General features: G+C 36.9%; 1 protein-coding gene and 2 long non-coding RNA genes across 4 annotated transcripts; 2 read left to right on the top strand and 1 right to left on the bottom strand.

The window, feature by feature from the left end:
* The first annotated feature begins 2,019 nt into the window (after positions 1-2,019).
* Positions 2,020-2,550, top strand: LOC132270167 (zinc finger BED domain-containing protein RICESLEEPER 1-like). Its single transcript, XM_059771367.1, has one exon. The coding sequence runs from the start codon at positions 2,020-2,022 to the stop codon at positions 2,548-2,550; it is 531 nt and encodes a 176-aa protein (XP_059627350.1).
* A 1,010-nt stretch (positions 2,551-3,560) lies between these two features.
* LOC132268628 (uncharacterized) lies at positions 3,561-5,682 on the top strand. 2 transcript variants are annotated; one of them, XR_009469320.1, is made up of 4 exons: positions 3,561-4,090; positions 4,386-4,463; positions 5,243-5,382; positions 5,464-5,682. It is a non-coding gene; the product is annotated as an uncharacterized LOC132268628 (long non-coding RNA). The 2 variants fall into 2 exon arrangements; XR_009469319.1 differs by lacking the exon at positions 3,561-4,090 and having other exon boundaries at positions 4,138-4,463.
* A 550-nt stretch (positions 5,683-6,232) lies between these two features.
* Positions 6,233-6,923, bottom strand: LOC132268627 (uncharacterized). The gene is made up of 2 exons (XR_009469318.1): positions 6,620-6,923; positions 6,233-6,532 (listed from the first exon to the last, which is right to left on the bottom strand). It is a non-coding gene; the product is annotated as an uncharacterized LOC132268627 (long non-coding RNA).
* Between the last annotated feature and the right edge of the window lie 18,146 nt (positions 6,924-25,069).

Here is a 25,069-nt window from a genome sequence, read left to right as displayed (position 1 = left end):
TTACGAACCCTAGCTTTGATCGTCTTCAATTCCTCATGTGGCAGTTTTACAAGCAGCATACTGAAATATAGTTTTTATCACTACGAACTTGATATTCCGAGGTTCTTTTTAGCAAATATGGTTAGTGTTAGTGCTTTATTTATTTGTGTGTTGTGTTGATTGGTTCATTGGTGTTTCTTCTGAGATTTGACAGGAGATGGTCAAAGGGAGAGTAATCAAATCTTTGCTTAGGCTCAAAATCTAATGAATGTTTCAGACACTATCTCTATATTTTCAATCGATGCCGGTTCTGTTTTTAGTATATAAGAATATAAGATTTGGGCTATTTAATCTGATTTCTTCCTTCTGTCAGTTCTAACAAAGGTACAGATAAATTTCTTTGATCATCTTTAGCTTTCTTCCCAGAAAGACGAAGCTGGACCACACCATCTATAAGTCATATATATATATATATATATATATATATGTCTCTGTGTATTTCTAATTTTCTATATAAGCACACACATGTATGTATGTCAGTGTATTTCTTGTTCTTTTTTAGTTTCTTTTATGCTTGGATTAAATCGTTTAGAAATATTGTATATTCTTTACTGAAATATAAATTCCACAAACATTTTTGAGTTAAATAATTTCTTAGACATTTACACACACTTATATTTTATTTTTTGCGAAAAAAAATTTTGAAATACTTTTTGTTGAAACAAAAGAAAATTTCTATGTTATAATTATTTTGTATTAAGGTCTAGAGATTATTACAGAAAAAAGAATTTGGGTGTATTATAAATTATAACAATAACTAATCTTTTCTTAAAACAAGAAATATGTATTAAATTAACTTAGTAATTTATTTTTGTATTCTATTATGTTATCTTTTTACTTTTTTTTTTATTTCGGTGCAAACTTGTAGATGGATGCTGCTACTGATATTCAAATAAACCTTGAAGATGTTGAAGAAATTGGCGATGAAGTTGAAGAGCTACAAGGAGATGAGGAAGCTTTCAAACCAAAAAAAGCTGTAAAACGAAAAAGAAAATTCACCTCTGCCGTTTGGAAATATTTTAAGATGCGTCCTCTTGCTAAAGACAAGAAGCCAAGATGCGAGTGCAACAAATGCGGGACAGTTTATTTGTGTAGTTCCAAGTATGGAACTGGGAATATGAAGCGGCATATTGATAATTGTATCAGAAAGAACACACGTGATGTAGGTCAGCTTCTTTTATCTCAAGTGCATTCATCAAAATTTGATCCTGAAAAGTTTCGTGAATTATTGACTGCTGCTATTATAATGCATAAGCTACCTTTTCAATTTGTTGAGTATGAGGGCATTAGAGTAGTATGTCGATATTTATGTGAGGATTTTCAACCTATTAGTAGGAATACTGCCAAGGCTGATATCTTGAAAATGTATAAAACTGAAAAGGGTAGGCTTCGACACTTGTTAGGATCAGTGCATGGTAGGATTTGTTTGACATCTGATTTATGGACTTCTTTAACTACTAATGGGTACTTGTGCCTCACTGCACATTTTATTGATGATGATTGGCAATTACAGAAAAGAATCTTGAACTTTTGCTACATGCCATCACCACATAATGGGGTTACCATAAATGAAAAAATTACACATTGTTAACCGAATGGGGGATTGAGAAAAAACTGTTTTCAATCACTTTGGACAATGCTTCTTCAAATACTTCATTTGTTGACATGTTGAAGTGTCAATTAAATTTAAATGATGCATTGTTGAGTGATGGTAATTATTTTCACATTCGGTGTTGTGCTCATATTTTGAATTTGATTGTGCAAGATGGTTTAAAAGAAATTGATTAATCTGTCATTAAGATTGGTGAAAGTGTTAAGTATGTTAAAGGTTCTCCGGGGAGAAAACAAAAATTTTTGGAATGCATTTCTCATGTGTCTTTGGATTCTAAGAGAGGTTTGAGGCAAGATGTTTCTACAAGATGGAACTCAACATTTATTATGCTTGAGTGTGCCATTTATTATCGTCGTGCATTTTGTCACATGGCATTAAGTGACTCAAATTATAAGCATTGTCCATCTAAAGATGAGTGGAGCAAAGTGGAGAAGATTTGCAATTTCTTAGGAGAATTTTATAATGTCACTAAAGTCTTTTCTGGAACAAAATATGCTACAACAAATTTGTACTTCCCTGCTGTGTTTTTAGTTCAACGAAAATTGCTAACTGAAAAGGAGAGTTTGGATGAGTTCTTGTCTAGCATGGCCACTAAAATGTATTCGAAATTCTCTAAATATTGGTCAGAATTTAGCATGATCCTTGCTATTGCTGTGATTTTAGACCCTCATTTCAAGCTTTATTTTGTGGCTTTTAGTTACACTAAGATTTATGGGTATGATTCTAGAGAGATCAAAAGGGTCCGTGATAACTTGTTTAGTCTCTTTAATGAGTATTTGCATGATTCTCCTTCTCCTATGAGCACAAAAGCCACTTCACAAACAGTTGGAAGTTGTTCTTATGAAAGAGAAGAAGCACTTTGGACAAAAGAGAGTAGAGATATCATGCAGGTAATTTGATATCTTATTTTTTCATTTACGTATTTTAACTAGTTTTACTTTATTCTTGTAAAATATTTATTTGAGTACTCGCTTTTACATATTTATTTTTTATATTGGAATTTGATAGTTTTGAAAGTGATGAATTTGCTAGTGCTCAAAAATCAGAATTAGAATTGTATTTGGATGAGCCAAAGGTTGATAGGAAAGTAGACCTTGATGTGCTTGTATATTGGAAGGCCAACCAGTTCAGGTATCCAGTACTTTCTCGTATGGCTCGAGATGTATTAAGCATTCCAGTGTCTACGGTTGCTTCCGAGGCTACTTTTAGTGTTGGTGGTCGAATTCTTGATCAATTCCGTAGTTGTCTTAAACTTGAGAATGTGAAGGCTTTGGTTTGCACAAGAGATTGGTTATTTAATATAAAAGGTAATCAATTCAAATTTTTATTAATTAAATTAAATTTACTTTCATTGGTATTTATATCAATTTTTCTTTTGGTGTTTTTAAATGAAGAGAGCATGCAACTTCAATTGGATGACCTTGTTGTGGAGTTTGATGATTTGACCATGAGTAATAAAGAGGGCGTTCCTTCAGCACAATGTTTAAACACTTGTGCTGATATGGTTCAATAAGGTATTAATGATGTTATAACTCAATTTATTATTAATATTTTAGCAAATAAATTGTAATACTGATATAACTTGTGCTCTTTTTTTTTTTTTTTTTCAGCTCTCTATTTGGTGAAACTTTTTTTGTGCTACTACTATTTTGGAAGTTATCTTTTGATCATGCCTTCTTCATTGAAGCCAGTGAATATCCTTTTTGGTGGTTTTGGTTAACAAAGAGCATATGCTTGGAGGTGATCCTTTTGTTAGTAATCTGCATATGACAAAGAGCAATATGATTCTACTGAACTACGCTCTTTTTTGGAGGTTGACATGACTGTATAATTTTATATTTCAAGATTTTCTTTGTCCTAATCCATATAATTTTATATTCATATCATCACCAAATGCTGGCTTATTTGATTCGCAGGGTCTTGGTGCATTGATTTATGCTGGAACTGGAACAGTGGAAGGAAGTAATTCATCTGGAGAGTGGGAGGAAATGGAACTAAAAACATCTCAGGTTTATATACATACCTGTGTATGTTTTTTTTCCCCTTGTTTTGGGAAAGGAGGGGAAGGGGGTTTTTATGGGGGGTTTATATGCATACAAGCTTCTTTGTGTTGGAGACTTGGAGTGAATCAAGGATTGATCATTTCACATAATTCAAAAGTACATTTGAGGAATAATAATAGGAACTAAAGTCATTTTGTTTTCTTTCTTCTTCTATTTTTTTCTTTGTTCAAGATTTTCAAGATTTTCTTTGTTCTAATTCTTAGAATTTCAAGATTTTATTTGTTCTAATCCATATAATTTTATATTCACATCATTACCAAATGCTGGCTTTTTTGATTCGCAGGGTCTTGGTGCATTGATTTATGCTGGAATTGGAATAGTGGAAGGAAGTAATTCATCTGGAGAGTGGGAGGAATTGGAACTAAAGACATCTCAGGTTTATATACATACCTGTGTATGTTTTTTTTCCTCTTGTTTTGGGAAAGGAGGGGAAGGGGGTTGTTAGGGGGGGTTTATATGCATACAATCTTCTTTGTGTTGGAGACTTGGAGTGAATCAAGGATTGATCATTTCATATCATTCAAAAGTACATTTGAGGAATAATAATAGGAACTAAAGTCATTTTGTTTTCTTTCTTCTTCTTCTTCTTTTTTTTTTTTTTTTTTTTTTTTTTTTTTTTTTTTCCCTTTCTTTATTTTATTTTTTTGTCATGTGTGTCACTTATGATGCAGTTTACCAAATTGATGAAACTAGAGGTGCCTCTCTATTGATACTAAGAAACAGTGACTCGAGGACTACGAACTGTGAAGGTTAGGGGTTCTGACATAAAAATTACATCATGGAGCATCTTTTCGAAAATCGTATTGTTTTTTCCTGTTAGATGGTTTCTTGCAGAAATAACTTTGAACGTTAAGAGTTTCACCGATCACATAACTACACTGTAATTTTTATCATTTTTGTACACAGAAATCAAGCATTGTAAACGTATTTTCCCTTGAGCATATCATGTCATCGTGTTTGAGCTAAAATGATTATCTTTGATTGGTAGCAGTCTGGGTTCACCAGTTTGGTCTCCAATTCAGTTTATTCTTTTATATTTTCAGTCAAGTCCTTATCTATTTTTTATAACATCTATACTAGACAATTTACTTCAACTTTAGGACGACAATTGGCTAATCTGTCCGGTAATCTCATGGAATTTTCATCTGACCATGTGAATTTTCAACTTCAGCTCTTTTGTGATCTGCCATATGCCCAAACTTGAGGTGTCCATTTTTAGAAAGGAATATGGATACAAATATATCCATATTTTATCATGCCAACTGCAAAATGAGCTGAAATCTGCTGCAAGTTGAACCTATTACAGACCCTTACGGTCCTTCAATCATTGATGCGAATTTGGGGATTTGGGTTTGGTCAGCACCACATATTAGTCAATTGTGGGAATATATTAGTCAATTGTGGGAATATATCTATATATAAGCCAATTTATCTTGGAAAATACTCTTTTAAGTCTTAGCTATGTCATCTAACATATATATGGTTTTTTTTTTACTTGACGTTTTTTTAGTTTTATCATTTTATATAGATTAGAGGTAAAAAGACTCAGAACTACATACTACAGTGGGGGTGAAAGCTTTTGACAAGCTTGGAGATGGAATGTCATGATTTTTGTTTGGTGATAGGCTCGGAGAATGAAATAGCCTTCTTCATTGAAGCCAGTGAATGGTATGTTTAATACTTTGTTCATGTGCTCATATGGTTTTTTTTTTTTTACTTGATTTTTATTAGTTTTATCTTTTTATATAGATTAGAGGTAAAAAGACTAGGAACTACATACTACAATGGAGGTGAAAGCTTTTGACAAGCTTGGAGATGGAATGTCATGATCTTTGTTTAGTGACAGGCTCGGAGAATGAAATAGCCAGTGACAAGCTTCCAGTTCCAGAGCATGACCACTTTTCTTTTTTCTTGAATGAATGGGACTTTGTGAATTTAAGTTATATATATATATATATATTGGATGATTTGCTGAAACAATTTGGGTTGAAAAGATATGTAACTGATATTATATTGTTTCTAGTTATTTTGATGCCTTAGATAAACATAAATGGGATGAAAAAAAAAAAAAAAAAAAAAACAAACAAAGAAACAAACTTAACCTGATTTATTTGATAAATGGGTTAAATGGGTCGTGTCGTGTTGAATTCAACATGACACGACCCAATTATTAAACGGGTTACATGGGTCGTGTCGTGTTACCCGTTTAATAATTGGGTCGTGTTCGTGTTTATCCAACTCGACACGAAAATTATATGACACGACCCATGTAATTTTCGTGTCGAGTTGGATTCAACATGACACGACCCATGTAATTTTCGTGTCGAGTTGGATAAACACGAACACGACCCAATTATTAAACGGGTAACACAACACGACCCATGTAACCCGTTTAATAATTGGGTCGTGTCATGTTGAATTCAACACGACACGACCCATTTAACCCATTTATCAAATAAATCAGGTTAAGTTTGTTTATTTGTTTGTTTGTTTGTTTGTTTGTTTTTTTTTCATCCCATTTATGTTTATCTAAGACATCAAAATAAATAGAAACAATATAATATCAGTTACATATCTTTTCAACCCAAATTGTTTCAGCAAATCATCCAACATATATATATATATAACTTAAATCCACAAAGTCCCATTCATTCAAGAAAAAAGAAAAGTGGTCATGCTCTGGAACTGGAAGCTTGTCACTAGCTATTTCATTCTCCAAGCCTGTCACTAAACAAAGATCATGACATTCCATCTCTAAGCTTGTCAAAAGCTTTCACCTCCACTATAGTATGTAGTTCTCAGTCTTTTTACCTCTAATCTATATAAAAAGATAAAACTAATAAAAATCAAGTAAAAAAAAAAAAAAAAAAACCATATGAGCACATGAGCAAAGTATTAAACATACCATTCACTGGCTTCAATGAAGAAGGCTATTTCATTCTCCGAGCCTATCACCAAACAAAAATCATGACATTCCATCTCTAAGCTTGTCAAAAGCTTTCACCCCCGCTGTAGTATGTAGTTCTGAGTCTTTTTACCTCTAATCTATATAAAATGATAAAACTAAAAAAACGTCAAGTAAAAAAAAAACCATATATATGTTAGATGACATAGCTAAGACTTAAAAGGGTATTTTCCAAGATAAATTGGCTTATATATAGATATATTCCCACAATTGACTAATATGTGGTGCTGACCAAACCCAAATCCCCAAATTCGCATCAATGATTGAAGGACCGTAAAGGTCTGTAACAGGTTCAACTTGCAGCAGATTTCAGCTCATTTTGCAGTTGGCATGATAAAATATGGATATATTTGTATCCATATTCCTTTCTAAAATGGACACCTCAAGTTTGGGCATATGGCAGATCACAAAAGAGCTGAAGTTGAAAATTCACATGGTCAGATGAAAATTCCATGAGATTACCGGACAGATTAGCCAATTGTCGTCCTAAAGTTGAAGTAAATTGTCTAGTATAGATGTTATAAAAAATAGATAAGGACTTGACTGAAAATATAAAAGAATAAACTGAATTGGAGACCAAACTGGTGAACCCAGACTGTTACCAATCAAAGATAATCATTTTAGCTCAAACACGATGACATGATATGCTCAAGGGAAAATACGTTTACAATGCTTGATTTCTGTGTACAAAAATGATAAAAATTACAGTGTAGTTATGTGATCGGTGAAACTCTCAACGTTCAAAGTTATTTCTGCAAGAAACCATCTAACAGGAAAAAACAATACGATTTTCGAAAAGATGCTCCAAGATGTAATTTTTATGTCAGAACCCCTAACCTTCACAGTTCGTAGTCCTCGAGTCAATGTTTCTTAGTATCAATAGAGAGGCACCTCTAGTTTCATCAATTTGGTAAACTGCATCATAAGTAACACACATGACAAAAAAATAAAATAAAGAAAGGGAAAAAAAACAAAGAAGAAAAAGAAGAAGAAGAAGAACAAAGAAAACAAAATGACTTTAGTTCTTATTATTATTCCTCAAATGTACTTTTGAATGATGTGAAATGATCAATCCTTGATTCACTCCAAGTCTCCAACACAAAGAAGCTTGTATGCATATAAACCCCCTATAATAACCCCCTTCCCCTCCTTTCAACTTGCCATGGAAGATTTAGCTAGGGTTGTATTGACTTGTCAACGTGCCACATCAAAGTCTGATAAGTGACACCCACATTTTGCCCCCCTGCACGTGCGACAATTCAAAATGAATTATTGCGGGTGCAAGACTAGGTTTCTAGGTCATTTATTGTTTCGAGGAGGCTGAAGAGACGCGAGCATGAAAGGTCGCCTCCAGTTATTAATGCGCCGTCTGTTGCCGATTTGATTTTTGGGGGTTCCCGAGGTAAGAGGGCTATTAAAAGGGAACAGTGACGGAGTAAAGGGTTTACTTATGAAAAGGACTTAGAAAGTACTGAGATTACCTGAACTTCCATTGTCGTCGGAGAAGAGATCTCACAAAAGTTTAAAGTTTATTGGTTCATTGTTTGTTTAGTGGAAGGGACTGCCACCATGGTTAGCAAGAAACAAGAGTTATGCAAAAAGGATTGCCCTCCACCAAAGGTGCCAGCAGATTCGGAATGGCGACGGGCACCATTTTTTGGAAAAAGTGACCTGTTTTGGCACCGAGCGAGCAAGGCTGTGGTCGCCCGCGAACCACTTAAAGTGGTTGAATTGATGGAGGAGAAAGTTTAAATGAACCTGGCTCCTCGCATCCCTGCGGATACGATCCTACGATTTGGGGTCGAGCAAGGTCAATATCCATGGTCCTATGTGAACTTTAATAATCACATAAGTCCAGCCTATAGTTGGGAAAAATGGACAGACGCGATCCTTGCAAACCCGGAGTACGAGGCAATCTTGGATGCAGCGAGCTTGACACCATGTATTAAGCTGTTTCGCCAAATACACATTCTTCTCGACACTGCAAGTTTATGGGAATTAACCTCGCGATGGAGCTCAAACTCGCATACTTTCATTACGGCGTAGGGAGAGTTCACTCCCACGATTGAGGATGTGAGCCAGTTACTAGGTCTACCTTTTGAAGGGGTAGAAAATCTTGGCTCTTGGGAGTTCGTGCAAGCTGAAGAGACTTTGGCTCATGATCTCGAGACGGCACTGGAGAAAACTAAAGATTTTAGGTCGTTGTGGGGCGCATTGGGTGTTTGCCATGCTGAGTGAGGCAAGGGTACACGCAAGGCCACTCTTGGGGCGTTGGTACGATACTATTTTAAGGACTTCCCCATGACAAAAAAGAATCTCTCAGAGGAGGGAAGAAAAGGGATTCCAGGTCCCTGGGCTGATCATTCTTCCAGTCTCGCGGCCTACTTACTATATTAGCTATCGAGATACCTGTTCGAGGGGACTCCGGAGGATGCTTCACAGCCACGACTTATGGATCTGGCGGTGAAGCTGGCGAGTGGTGTGAAAGTGGCCCTCGCACCTCTCTTTTTGGGGACATTGTACCACCGACTTGATATGGTGTGGGAAGACATGGGACGGTCTGTGGGGCACTACGTCCATTGCTCGTACGCGTCTACTATCTTTCTACAAATGTTCCTGTACGAAAGGTTCCAATCTTATGCTCCCATCCCAGCAGACTTGGCCGTAGACGAGGAGGTGGTGCGAGGCATGAGATGGCATGGTCTGTCGCCACGAGGACGGCTAGGATATGCTTTGGACCAAAGCTTCCAATTCATTAGTCGCCCTTGTGCGGTGGACCTGCCTGGGGCTAAAACTCTGCCCATGTATTTTGATGATAATGAGCACATTCCAGCGGTTGTTCATCGCTTAAACGCGAACGAAGTGTTGGTGTTCTTGTTGATGAGCACCCCTGGCTACTTGCTCGCGATATGGGAAGAGGGCTAAAAAACAAAGACATATAACCCTCGCAGAGTCCCTCTGCAATTTGGCTACGATAGGGGGCTACCCTCGCAATACATCTTTGTGGAGGGCGAGGACTCTTACGAGAGTAGCTTCGCGAGATTTGTAGCGGCTCACATTGGGCTACTCCGCGAAGGAATTGGTGATGTCTTCCTGCCAGGAAGAGGCAGGGTCCTGAGATGTATAGAGACGGCTCGCTCGCTATGGGCAATAGAGTTAGCGAGCTGGAAAGATTTTTGTCAAAGTCCTGCCCATCGTGCAAAGGCATTGGTGATCTATTCGGGGGACCATTCATTGAGGCCTCCAATAAAAATTGACAGGGGGGACCTTTAAAGCTTCGCTCCTGACCTGAACCCACTACAATGCAACAAGGGGAATCCTAGCAAGCCGTCGCGGCAACCGCTAATCCTGCCGTCGAGGCAGCCCCAACGCTTGTCCGTAGGAGCAAGACGAGGACAACTTCACACACAAACCTTGCCCCCTAGCAAGCGCGCAGCTGTAAGTGCTACAGAGCCAGCCATTGCTAACGTAAGGGAGGAGAGGGTAAGGCCTCAAACGCCAAGTATATCTCGACCCATGGCCTCTACGAGCAGAATCCCACTCATGGATGAACCAACTGAGAGTGAAGATACGACTACTTCTGAAGATGATGGCAAACAGCCTCTCGTTGGAGAGCATGGCTCGATCGCTGCAGCTTTTGGGCCAGGGCAAGGGGGGTCGCACAGGTTTCATAGGGTGCAAGATGGTGGAATTGACGTCACTGTCTATGATATAAGCTCAGGCGAGGTACTAGCTTCTGACAATGAATTTCCAAATTTACCTACTTTTGATTTTATGAAAGCCTTAGGTGAGAGTGCCCTGTATTGTTATGGTCAGAAGGACACTTCAACGGGGGTGAGAGAGGAAGAAATGGAAGAGCTCACGCTGGATGTCTCGCCTCTCATTACCATTCGAGACGTACTTGTGTGCACGCATGCTGCTGAGGTGGCTGAAATGATGCGAGGGTATGTAAGTGCTATAGCGCCACCTCAAGCGAGCGCTGACATTGCCGAGGACACAGTACTTCCCCAGGAGGGGGAGGATATGTCTCGAGACGATGCCAAGTGAAGGTTGAGAATGGGTCAGAATCCCTAAACCCTGAGGTGACAAGTCGTTCAGGCGATGCTGCAGCTGGGTCACCCAGGGGCGAAAATGTAGAGGTGGCCCCGTGAGGTAATACAGATACAATTTTGAGCTCGCCCATGGAGATGCGAGAACCCTCACAACCGAAAGATGAACAGACGGGAGAGCGCGTCTCTTCCGAAAGTGGCGAGGCCTCTGAGCGAGACCCCCAAGCCTCGCCTTTAGAGACACAGAAGATAAAACAGGCCTTTCTGGTAAGCGAGGAGACGTTGCACCTTTGACGGAGTTGCACCCTTCACCAGTCCTCCCGGTGCCACAAGTGGAGACTACTGTGGTGAATGCCACGGCTACCCTAGTGAGGCGGTCCATAATTCCCACTGTTGAGCAAACTACAGCAGAAAGGACTCATTGCCCTCTTGGCGAGCCAACCTTGGGGGTTGAGCAACTTACTGTGAGTGGCACAGGGCCACAAGCTACTAGCGCGGAGGCGGAGTGGATGGGTATACCATTCCCTCGCGCCTATGTACAACTCCTCGAGGCAGCCCTTGCACATCATCTAGAGGTTGTGCAATTTCTATCATCGCGCCATGCATATATGCGGCACTCAATGTATTTATTCCTTGGCAAAATTTTGGAGGTTTTTGCAGAAATCGAGCAGGGCGCGACCAATAAAAACCTCATCCGGGAGGCTACACTCCTATTGGATGATGTTCAGAGGCTCAAAGTTCCAGTTTCATGGCTGCAAAGACGATTATTTGTGGCTGAAAAGTGTTTGAAGCAGCAACTACTCGCACCACGCCTTCAAGAAGTACGGGCTCGTATTAGCAAATTGGAGGGGGAGCTCGCACAAGAGCGAGAGAGCTTGGAAGTACTGACAGCGTACTCACGGGAGCTCGATGATGATTACTCGCTGCTGTCATCATATAGGGATTAGACTTGTAGGTTGCTCTTTTGATTATTGATGTAAACATGAGTCAAGGACTCCACAATTGTAATCGAACAACCTTGAATGAAAAGACAAAAAATTTGTGATTATTCCACTCTTGGTTTTTTTTTTTTTTTTTGAGAACTCAAGTCATGCACCAAGCTTAATAAAACCAGTAACTTTCATTCAGGATAGCCAAGTTTAAAAAAAGTAAGGCTTGAGCCAGACATTATTAATGGGGCTATGATCAGAGTCCTCGAGTATGCAATAACCACTATCACTAGATGTCTTGACAATATAGGGGCCCTCCCAATTAAGTGAAAACCTGGGAGCTGAGAGGCCGCGCATAATGTGTGGAGTAGCTTTAAGAACGAGATGGCCTAGTTGGAACTGTCGAGGTTGGACATGCTTGTTATATGCCCGCGCTATGTTGCGCTGGTACTGTTGGAGGTGCTGCAGGGCTACCTCGTGCCGCTCATCGAGGGCTTCCAACTCAATATCTCGAGACATGGGAACCCCGCTACGGGAGGCGAGCTGCGCCGCAGGGACTGCAATATCAATGGGCAAAACAGCCTCCGTTCCATAGACAAAAGAGAACGGAGTTTGACTTATGGAGCGCTTGGCAGAAATGCGATAAGCTCAGAGTGCTAGAGGCAATTGCTCTACCCATGTGCTAGGCTTTTCTTCGAGCGTCCGACTTAAGATTCGAATGAGATTCTTGTTTGAAGCCTCTGTTTGGCCATTACCCTACGGGTAATATGGCGATGAACGCTTATGCTGGACATTGTACTGCCTGAGCAATCGCTTGACTTTATGATTAATGAAAGGAGTACCATTGTCAGTGAGAAGGTAGTGAGAGATTCTGAAGCGGCAAATGATATTCTCTTGTATGAAAGCCGCGACGGCCCCACCGGTGGCATGCTTAAGAGGGATCGCCTCGATCCATTTAGTGAAGTACTCTGTTGCAACAAGAATCCACATGTGACCTCGCACCGGTGGATGGATTGGCCCGATAAGATCCAGCCCCCATGTGTGGAATGGCCAAGGGACTTCAATAGGATGGAGGGGTGTAGCTGGTGTATGGATCTAGTGATTATGATGTTGACAAGGTCAACATTTTTGTACATGAGACTTGGCATCGCACTCCATAGTAGGCCAATAAGTTCCCTTTTGTAACAAATACGCGAAAAGCTTGCGTGAGTCTTGATGCTCCAACCGGTGAGCCTCCTTGAGAGCTTCCATGGCGTCATTGCGAGATAAACATCGCAGATACGTACCATTGAGGGTTCGATGAAAGAGTTCACCTTCCCGAATCTCGAATCGTGCATACTTCCTCTTGAGTTTTGCAGCAGCTTGTTTATCATCTGGAAGGGTACCATGTGCAAGGAAATCAAGGAACGGGCGACGCCAATCAACCATCTCGAGAATACAAGATTCGGTCTCATCCATTACAGCCTGACATCGCGGGCAGGTACGTTGCAAAGTATTGGCCTGAGTTGCCATATCTGGCCAAAAATAACCCTGACGCTGGAGTCACTGGTACAACGCCAAAGGTATAGCACAGTGCTGCTCGTGAGTTGCTATGAGAGCTGCCTCAGCATCGCGAGGGCCCAAACATCTGGCTAACGTTCCGCATGGCAGGCGGAAATAGAGCAGTCCCTGTAAGAGCTGGAATGATTTCAATTGTGTGAGATGTAGTGACCCTGTCCGCTGTTTAAGCTGACTAATGATTGTGGCTCGCCAATCATTGTCCGGAACAGTTTGGGCCGGGAAAAAATCAGCGATGGTAGCTAGACCAATGCATTTTGTGATGCGGATCTCAATCATATCATCTGTAATAGTCAGCTTCAAAGCTAACGTGGCGAGTGCATCTGGGTACCTGTTATTGGAACGAGGTACATGCAAGAAACGAACAGAGGAGAATCTCGCGGGGAGCTTTTGAATAATGGTACGATAATGTGATGACCTTGTGGGCGGGTGTGCCGTGGGCAGGTGCGAAAGACACTGTCAGGCTACCACACTGGCGAGCTATGGGTGCACAGTCCTACATTGCCTGGGTAGAGGAAAGGTGAAGTGCTTATATGTAAGTATGTCACCTCCAATTGGTATGAGGCCTTTTGGGGTGAAGCCTAAGAGCAAAACCGTGCGGGCTCAGGCCCAAAGCGGATAATATCATACCATGTGATGAAGTGGGTCGTTACAAATGGTATTAAACTTATTCAGTTGATGTGACTTAACCACCGTCCATTAATCCAGGAAGCCACTAAACTTAGTTGCAGTTGTTATGACTTAACCAAGATTAGGATTCAACATTTATAAATCCATTCCTTAAATCCGTTAGGTTAGGTTTAGGTGTTTGGAGCTAAACCGTCACCAGTATGTCACCGTCCCATACCGGTGCATACTATCCTCCATATCCAGGTAAATTACAATGTATACATAATGAACAAGTAATTTACAGTCCAAAACCACCATCCAAATAATTGCAGAAAAGTATTTAAGGTTTTAGCAATTTAAATCCCAGAATTAAATCATGTAATTGTAGGAAACGGTTTAATAATTTACACAACTAGCATCCAAAGCATGCATAGACCCAATCCAATATATCAATGACTCTATCATGCATTTAGAACAAATTCTATAATCCCATTATAGTCCAACAAATTGCTAAATTAACCTAAACAATTTATTTCATCCCATCCGATAACAGTGTACTAAGTCATACGCTTTTATACTGTTTTATCCTTTATCTTAGAGACTTAAACCATGCATCACTAGTTTAATCACACTTAGAATCAAGTAATTAAATCCTCTGAAAAGTCCCTACAATCCATTAGAAGCATCCCAATGCTCAAACAGTGTCCAAAATACCAAACAGTGCCTTAAAAACTAAAAAAAATAAAAATTTATCGTATATTGCAAAGGGAGCCTGCTCCAAATTTTGGGAGCAGGCTCTTTCAGCCTAGAGCCGGCTCTAGGAGTCCTTAGAGCCGGTCTCTACTTGTTGTGGGAGCCGGCTCCCACATCCATGGAGCCGGCTCTCACCTCCTTTGAGAGCCTCTGTCCTCGTTGCTTCGATTCAGTCCATCTGCTCCTTCTCTGATCAATTCCTTCCACTCTGTTGGTTTCTAAAATAGATTTTAAGCATCTTATTAACACCCATGAGCATCCCAAAGGTTTGATAACAACCATTAGAATCAATTACAGAGGTTAAATTGGCTACCGAACTAACACGCGTTAGGAACAAATCTACAACTATTTTGCAATAACAGTTCTAGTCCAACCCCTCTGTTCCTCTTCACTACTGATCTTTAGAGTCCTATAACACCCTATAATCATCCCCATGATTTATTTACAGAGGTTAAAAACAATTACAGAAACTAAAATTGCTAACAACAAAACATGCTTAAACAGAGAACTGAAACAAGACTTGCAGACATTTAACAGAATTTATTTTAACACGCAGAGATCATCAATATTTTATATGGTAAGCATTTAAGTTCTGATTTAATAATTAATTAGACCCTCGAGATTATCTAGGTGCACAGAACACAAGCCAGATGGAAGGAGGAAGAGAAGAACTTGCCTGTAGTTTTAGACTCAAAACTTGTCGCCGTCGTCCTAACTTCCGGCAACCACAGACTACCTTCTAGCCTCATCTGGTTCTAGTCTAATCCACCAAAATCCTCCCTTGGTACTCACTGTTCTTCTCCTTGACAATTCTTACAGTGCCTCCGTTCACAACCCTCTGTGCTAAGAACTTACTTCACGTTTATGTAATCTGAATTATGATTGTAAACCCTAGACTAAAGCATAATGGTTGTATTTATAGGTTTAACTCTAAAACCCTAATCCTTTGTAATTTTAGAGACAGAGCCCTAATCTTAATCCTAGTCGGCCCATAAACAAAACCTATGATTAAATTCTATGTTGATGCCCAAAAGAAACTGTGAGTCAATTAATGTATTTAAGAACTCACGTAACTTAATTTTAACATTACAAGAATTATAGTAAATTAATTTCCTAAGTTTAAAACAGTGAATTACAAATAATACAATTAATAATTTACGAAAATAGACACAACAATTAAGAATTTAAATAAACCAAATAATGCACATAAAACCAATTTAATTCAAATTTCAAATAACCAATTAAACAAATGAAAAACAATAAAATAAATAAAAATGTGATAAAGACAATAAAATAAATAAAAATGCAATACAATAAATATTAAAAATGCCGAGACTATCCTTTTAAAATTAGGGGTATTACAGATAAGATGCGAGCGAAGGCTCGCGTATAGCATACTCACCCGTTACCTATTTAACAACCAACTTGGAATCCCCGCACACGCATAATCGCGAGATGCCTTTGTCGAGACTGCGAGGAGGCCAATAATGAGTGCTTTATACTCAGCTTCATTGTTAGAACAATGAAAGGCCAGCTTGAAAGCCGCAGTGACCTGCTGAGTTGGCGAGGTGAAAACAATGCCTGCCCCTCCACTCGTGCTAGTGGAAGACCCATCAAAAGCTAGTTTCCATTCGCCGTGACTATCTGCAATGGCAGCCACCCGGAGCTCGTCAAGGGGCAATGCTTCGTCGAAGGGCTTATGCCTCTGTTCGGGGAACTGCGCGAGCAAATCTACTATATATATCTATACAGTGAACAAAGAGATGTCAAAAGTGTAAGCTAAATCATAGAGAGAGAAGAATTGTCAAAGGTGTAAGCTAAATCTTAGAGACTGAAGAATTGACTGTTTATTTATTATTATCATTCAAATGATGAATACAATGAGAATATATAATGTTCTCAAGAACATAAAATAAGGAAATCAACAAATTATGGAAAATAGTGATTCTGCCAATAATTAAGGAATAGCTAATCATGCCCTAATTGAGGAATAGTTGATCACGAGATGTATTCACAATAAGATAGTTTATGGGTGCTAACATGTCAAAGATACACAATCCAATTATATATAAGAGATGTCTGAAGTATCTTAAGAGTTCTTACATAAATGCAATATGATGCATCTATATAATAAATACACAATTATCACATATATATCTAATAAATACACAATTTGATATACATGGTTGATTGACACTTTAATCGCCTAATAAAGATACTAGATTAAAATGAAATCTAAAAAATGAGCTACAACTTTCTAAATAGTTAATTACCTTATATTTTAGTATGGGTCCCATTTTATTTGACACATAAACTATTGTAGATTTTTATTTATCGGGCTAAATAAGAGGACTCTAATTAACATAAAATACACTAAGTTAAGATAGAGTAAGTATCAAGAGAAAGGGCAACTTAAAGATGGACTTGACCACTAGCCTCGGAACATAATCAATTGCAATAATTTTGAATGTTTATTGGTATCATCTCATAATGTTTGTTGCTATCATCTCTAAAAATCCTCAAGAGACTATAACTCATCTATCAAGAATAACCTAAGTCTTTAAAGTCTTAACATATGTTAAATGCAATCGTTTCTTCCATGGAAGAGGACTTAGTATAGTTGTTTCTTCTCTATTTTCAAGAGACTATAACTCGTCTATTAGGAATAACCTAAGTCTCTAAAGTCTTATTGCATATGTTAAATGCAATCGTTTCTTCCATGGAAGAGGAGTTAGTATAGTTGTTTCTTCTCTGTTGTCAAATTTTGTATTACTAAGGTACTAGTAATATGTAAATTTAAGGGTGTGATATTATTGCTGCCAACAATAATTAGCAACCGAAATAATTCACTTGCTTTGTTTTACTGTAATTGTGCGTGTATAAATCCATACATACATATATATATATATATATATATATATATATATGAACTCTTTCGCATGATATTATAGGCGCTAGATTGGAAGCATGTTCAGTCATTTATGGAAATATCAGAACTGGTTGCATTATGTGTCTTAGTTGGTAATCCATTCGGTCAAAATTCAAATTGGACTAATTGAAATAATAAAGGACATTTTATATTACTGATTCAAACATTGTATTGTATTAGTTTTTTTATGCATGGTAAGTAGCTGAGGAAGATGAAGTGTTTGGCTGTTTGCTGTATAAGAGGAAGGGGAAGAGGAAGAGGAAGAGGAAGTGTTAGCTGAGGAATAGGAAGTACATATATATATATATATATATACACACACACAATTGCAGATGCATGGGGTTGGACATGGGAAAGAGAACTCAGGAAAAAACCACCTCCAAAATGGTCACAGGAATGGGACGTTAAGTTGGCTGACTGTCAAAGTGATGGTCAAGGCATGTGCTTGCTTATAATTTCTTCTTGGCAAACAGGCATAAAAGACAACGATCGCAATTGTTTCCAATGGATAATTTGGTGGTGATCATCATGCTCATCGTAGTTTCTAATCTACTTCTAATCTTTCCTCCAAATTTCTTTTCTGTCACAATCCTAAGCCTCCTTTCAGTCTCTAGCTCCGCATTAGGATGGGTTGGTGGGGTCCATAGCCCCAAGTCACGACGTATCTGGGCCTCTTCTCAAGAACTTTGACGAAAACCTGCCTCTCCTTTTCAAGTCTATCTCCATCTCAACAAGCTAAAGCCTCTACAGTTGCGGCCCTCACCCCCTGCAAAAGCACAACAGCTTTGATAAGCCAATACTAACATCACTGAGTCAAACAAATCCAGTCATCTAAAGTCATTGCAATGTTTAACAGAGCCGAGCTTCACTAGAAATCACATCCACTTTTTCAATTTTTATTTTACTTAAATCTAATGGCATCTGATGATGGTGAACCCCACTTCCCGAGTACGAATTGCAGATTCATAGAGGAGAAAGAGAAACTCAAGCACACAACAGTAAGCCAAGCCAGGCAAGACACAAAGCATGCCCATTGCTCTACGCACATTATATACACCAGATCAGATCAGAACAAAGCTGCTCTAACTTTTTGTTCTTTACCTTTTTTTATTCTTTCTATTTATCTTCACACATCACATACAATCATACATTCATTATATATGCATCATATACAAATTGTACTACAAGTTGGCACGCATAAAGATATATTCCCAAGTCTCAGATATACATCCAAATTAAATCACTTTTTGCAGTTGCAAAATTAATACATATAACCAAAACAAATTTCAAGTTTTCTTCTTTGGGTCTCTCTTGGCCTTTCTTGTCTACCATACCATTATAGTATTACTGGTCAGTACCATCATAATAAATTCTACCCAAATATACATTACATAATAGACTTGTCTACCTAATTTATGAGATTTCAAAACTAAAAACTGAATTTCTATATGCATCAGCCAATATTTAAGATCCTCTTTTGCACAAGGTAATGTAGAGCAAATTAAATATTATAGATTAGTACATCAGCCTGATAACCTTATACAGTTATGAAAGGTTATTACCTTGGGCAAAAGCTTGGTTTTAAGAACCCACATCTGGATCGTAGGATTGCCTGTGATTCCAATTACTTAAATAATCCAGATCACAATAAAAAATCCCTTTGGAGCAAGAACACAATAGGACTGATACCATAAAAAATAGGATCGTAGAATCATATACATACGATCCCATTAATCGTATTGTTAATCTTTTAAGTATAAAGCTCAACTCTTTGGCCTAATTGCATTTAAAAAATAATAAAACCTCAAAAAACAGAATCATCATCAAAGGTGTGGTTTACTTAAATAATCCAGATCACAATAAAAAAATCCCTTTGGAGCAAGATCACAATAGGACCGATACCATAAAAATAGGATCGTAGAATCATATAGGATCATACGATCCCACTAATCGTATTGTTAATTTTTTAAGTATAAAGCTCAACTCTTTGGCCTTATTGCATTTAAAAAATAATAAAACCTCAAAAAACAGAGTCATTGTCAAAAGTATGGTTTTAAGAAACCACATCCGGATCGTAGGTTCGCCTGTGATTCCAAATTACTTAAATAATCCATATCACAATAAAAAAAAATCCCTTTGGAGCAAGATCAGAATTGGACCGATACCATAAAAATAGGATCGTATAATCATATAGGATCATACAATCCCACTAATCGCATTGTTAATTTTTTTAAGTATAAAGCTCAACTCTTTAGCCTAATTGCATTAAAAAATAATAAAACCTCAAAAAACAGATTCATCGTCAAAGGTAGACATGATTCAGCTCTGAACTCAAAGGTATGACTCACAACTTAATAATATTTAATCTATTTTACACTATTTTCTTGATTTCTCTATCTTTTTCATAACAAAAATAGGGCTCTCTATTTTACCGTTTATTCTTTTGCCCATTCTCCACCTAAAACAGAGAGAGACTTTGCATTTTCTTTTCCCCTCCATTCTCTCTCTCCTTCTATCGTGTTCTTTAACAGAAAATAGTCTTCCTAACTAAATCGCTCAGATAATTGAACAACTGAACTGTTTTTTCTCTCCTTGCTTCTCTAAACATTTTATTCTTTGTTTAGGCTTTACTTTATTTGTTTTGTTATATTCTGTTATTTTAATATTCAATATACAGGAATGAAGATTCAAAGAAATTGGTTTCAAAGTTTCTCATGTGTATCTTTTTATGTAATTCGATTTGTTCTAGAATGTTAATATTATTGGTGTTCAGCCACATTCGCTATCTATATTTATTTTTTGCTTTTGATTCAAGTCTTATTCTCTATTATTTTGAAAATATTTCAATTTAGAAAGTTGAGTTGTTTTACTACTAGTTGTATAGATTCTTAAGATTTTCAGTCCAATCTTACGATCCTGAAAATATGTGACCCCATCAATCCTACATAGAATCCCTATTAATATAATACTTTTTTTTTTCTTTTCTAATTGGGTACTCACACACACATGCCTCAACGGAGGCTCGGACACTTGACCTCTCTTTGAGAAGTAAGGACTTGATACCGCTAGGCTAATACTAATACAACTAAAATACTACTCTAACAAAAGAATTGAAATGTAGAGTTCAACAAAAATATTATGTAAATTAATTAATCCATCAAATATTTTGGATTCACTTGTTCTAGTACAACCACAACCTTATGATTCCCCTTGGCTTATTAACCAAGCTTTGCAATTTCCATCAAGAAACCAAGATGGAAAAAAGAAGCAAGCCGCTACACCTAGTGAGATATCCAGTAGCTTTGTTATATCTGTAAGATTCTTTGCCCTGGGAACCTAGTAGCAGAATCACCCACCAAGTTGGACTTGGGACGAACAACATCATACAAAGTGTTATCCAATACTCCTTTGTAGTCACTGACTCACCAATCCAATGCCCACTTGTCTGGTGATTTGGTCTACAGAGGCTTATCAAACTTATAGTTTAGTTGCGTTATCTGTTTCGCTTTCATTGATTGTTCTAGAAATTTTAAAAGGACAAATAATAGAATCATAGTTGCACAAATCAGATTCATATAATCATCACATAAAATAAATCATTTCATCTCTCTGTCTTCCCACTCTGTGCTTATTAGTATATTTGCAGATGACATGATAGCATATTGCGCAAATCTTCTGCCAAATTGAAATCACTAAGTCGAGAACTCAATATACCCTGTAAGAACAAATATGCTTCTACTTACAGGGCATTAAATGTTATGGACCCCTGCAACCATTTCTATAACCAACTTTGGTAGACACCCAAAACACTCAAAAATTGGAAAAGAAAATAAAAAGGAAACATGAACTGGTATAAGATTCCAAAAGGTTAAGTACTTTTTGGGTTTTCAATGCTGGATACTGACTTGTTTTAGATCAAATTCATGAATTATAAGTTTTGGTTACAAAATCTGAGAACTTAAAATTGTAATTCCTGAATGAATGTGGTGGTGGTAATTGCCAAACTACCTCCACGTTGCAAAAAATATGGGAAAAAACTTGTGCAAAAAAATAAAAGATTTTTTTATTAACAAGAAAATAAAAAAGGAAAGAAAAGGAAGAAGAAGACGAGAAAACTTTTTTGGATTTGCCAACTGGAATGGAAACTCGTTTTGCAATAAGAAGAATCAACCAAATCTCATAAAAATCTCAAAGGGAATGATATAGAACGTAAGTTGATCATCATGTTACTCTAGCTAAAGATTTCGCTACTTCATCTTGAGTTTCTTCAATCAGCATTGGTGTTCCAAAAATTATTTTAAGATTTAACTAACTAATTTTGTCAAGTTAAAAATCCCTTTCAACAGTTAGATTCACTTATTATCTTTTACCAAAAAATATTTAATTGTGTAATTTAATATAAAATTAGTATTGCAAAAGAAGAAAAGAAATTATGAATTTAGTTTCTTTATACTTGTTTCTTATGAATCAATTTTTTTCCGTCTTTCCTATAAATCTTACACAGACATCTTTTGCACTAATGAGTAACAAGCTCTTTCCTAAGACAACTTTTAATGTGTATTACTAGTTTCAATTCAATGTTGTCTTGGTACCTTCGGTTATGTCCAATATAGCACCTTTCCGGTAATTAGTTTAAGACTTCTTCACCATATAAATCTCTCTCATTGATTGCCGAGACAAATGCATGATCTATTGACTGTTTTCATTTTTGGTCATCTTGGTTATTAAATTAATTTTCAATTATCAAGTTCACCTTTGTTATAGTGTAGAAAGGCGTATTTTGTATCTCCTATAAGAGCATGTTGGTCATTTTCTAGTGAGAGAAGGTCGACCGAGAAAACCTCTAAAGCATTAAAACCCCAAACATAGTGGTGCCTCATCTATGTGAAGAATCCTAAATTTAACTACTCTCTAGATCAAGCATTGTAATTGCAAGGTCAGCATCAGATGTTTAAACTTTATGGAAATCATTATTTTTAAAAATAAAAAAAAAAAACAACAACAACAACAACGAATCGCAAAAGAAAGACTATCCTAGACGATAGTCAAGTCTTAGGATTTTAGAATCAACAAAATGCAAAACAACCCGTCAAGATTTTTCTTTAAGATAGTTGTCCCTAAGGCTTCTTAGGACTTGTAAAGTTTTCCTCTCAGATTATTGCTTGTTGGTGGGCTCTGATTTTTGACCTCATTCTTCAAAACTTTATTAATTCTATTTGATTCAATTTCAGAACCTTTAGAATAATTTTCTTCAAAGCTTCAGCCTTTTGAGTCAAATCTTAGATTCTTTATTAATCTTCATTCTATTTTCAAAGATTTTGACTTTTAAGGATAGAGCTTTCTTTTCTCAAGAATCCATTTATATTGATAGAAAGAATACTATCAGCGATCACTTCTTTTGCAATAAGAACAATGCCAATTGCCAAACCTTAATCTTATTGTAAGGATCGATCCTTGTCATCTCTTTTGCAATAAGAACAAAGTCAATTGCCAACTCTTAATCTTATTGTAAGGATCGATCCTTGTCAATCCTTGTCATCTCACGTACTAGAAGACATCCACCATTTCATGTCTAGAGCGCGCACACCATCTTTTATAACTGTTGTACTCATTAATACCAAGACTTATACAATTATATATTCTTTTTTTTCTTTTTTCTTTATAGGTAAGATTTCAATAAAGGTGCTCAAGAGGGGTTTAATATCATCTTTTGACTCATTGAGTTATATTATTTAAAACATCATTTAAGGTCCAAACTTTAAAATTGACTTAGTAGTTCTGCTCGATTTAAGAATTGCCATGTGAATTATTTTACATCAGTCTCCCCCTCCCTTAGTTCCCCTACAAACAAACTAAAAGGCAAGAAATTCCAAAAATTTGTTGCAGTTCGTTATCGATCAAACCCTTTCCTGATTTACTTATGTACAAAATTCATTTATTTTGTATTACTAATTTATTTATTCAAGTCTCTCTCTTCAATCAGTGACGGACTCAAAAAATTTTGTGAGGGGGGGGCGGCTTTTTAATTTATGGGTACAAAATTATATGATGGGTTCATTTTTGTAATTTTAATAGGGTTTTTTTCATAAATTTTAAAAATTTTAAAGTATAAAATGAAAAAAAAAAAATCAGTGGGGCAAATTATAATTCTAGTGGGGGCATCTTCATAAATTATCAAAATTTGATGTATAAAATGCTAAAAAAAAAAAGAATCTAGTGGGGGCGAGTTGTAATTTTAGGGGGACATTTTCATAAAAATTTTAAAAAATAGGGTATAAAATGAAAATATTAAAAATCCAGGGGGGCCATCTAGCCCCTGGTCACCTACTAGGTCCGTGCCTGTCTTCATTCTTCAATAGTGAAAAATAAAAACATTTGAGCCAATCAATCCATCAAAATTATCAAACATGTAAATACCAAGAAACCCAAAAAGAGAAATAATCACAATGTAGAGTTGTGGGCGAAGACGAAGCTAAGGCCATCTGCAGCGGTATGGCCAAAGACCAATTTTCGCGAGTGTGAAGGCCCTTTGGGCGTGCAGTGGTCTCGCTAAAATGGTGGGGCCCGATTTTGCTCGCGGTATTCAGCGAGCCAGCCCGTGATCGTGGAATATTTTTTTTTTGTCTTTTTCTGCGCCAAAACGGCGCCGTTTGCAACAAACCACTTTTGTCTTTTTCTCCTGCTACTATAACAGTGCACCAAACAGTGCCTTAAGCACTGTTTGGCAGTTTTTTTTTTTTTTTAAAACCCAAAAATAGGTTATTTAGAGCTTTTTTTTTTTGGGAAAAAAATAAAATAAAATTCATTAAATAAAAAATATATTGTTTAGGCATTGTTTGTCGGAAAAAAAAAAAAAATTAAGCCAAAAATATATTTAAAAACCTTTTTTTTTTTTTGTTTTTCCCCTTAAAATTTAGTTTTTTTTTTAAAAAATTTTTTTTTGCTGTTTTTACATTACCAAACAGTGCCTTAACGGCTATAATTTTTTAAAAAAAGTATAAAAATTCAAATTTTACCTTTTTTTTTTTGTTATTTTAAATGTGTAGGCCAAATAGTGTAATTGTTTTGTTTAATTTTTTTTTTTTTTTTTTAAATCCATAATAAATAATGTATTGTTTCAAGTTCCAATATCAATCGTGGTTTTTTACAAAAATATTGTTCAATTGAAAAATATTGCCGTAGCCGTTGCAAATATATCCGTTAAAAATATAGCCCGTTTAGGTCCGAAAATTCAGAGAACCCGATGTAATGCATGTTTCTGGAGAGCCAAACCTACTCTTCAAATGGGGTTCAATATAAAATAATTCTTCAAAGACGGAAGTGTTGAATAATGCCTGGTCTAGGGTTTTCCAAGAAGCATCTTTCAGGTTATAGGAAATTAAAAAACCACTATCAGAATCCCTACCTCCAAGCGACCCCAAAAGAATCCTCCTGGCAGTGTCATCATACACCGAAAAGGTATCATCCGGACAGATAAAGGGCATTGCTTCTGAGGGTGTTGGAGGATTAATGGGCTTCCACGTATTATTTGTGGGGTCGAAAACATTGCACAGAAATATATTAT

The sequence above is a fragment of the Cornus florida genome, unplaced genomic scaffold (assembly GCF_030987335.1).
Source record: "Cornus florida cultivar Cherokee Brave unplaced genomic scaffold, ASM3098733v1 CherokeeBrave_3.0.0_Hap2_Chr08, whole genome shotgun sequence".
NCBI classification, from domain to species: Eukaryota; Viridiplantae; Streptophyta; class Magnoliopsida; order Cornales; family Cornaceae; genus Cornus; species Cornus florida.
Note: the sequence above shows the minus strand (reverse complement) of the source record. Positions and strands in the feature narration are given on the sequence as shown.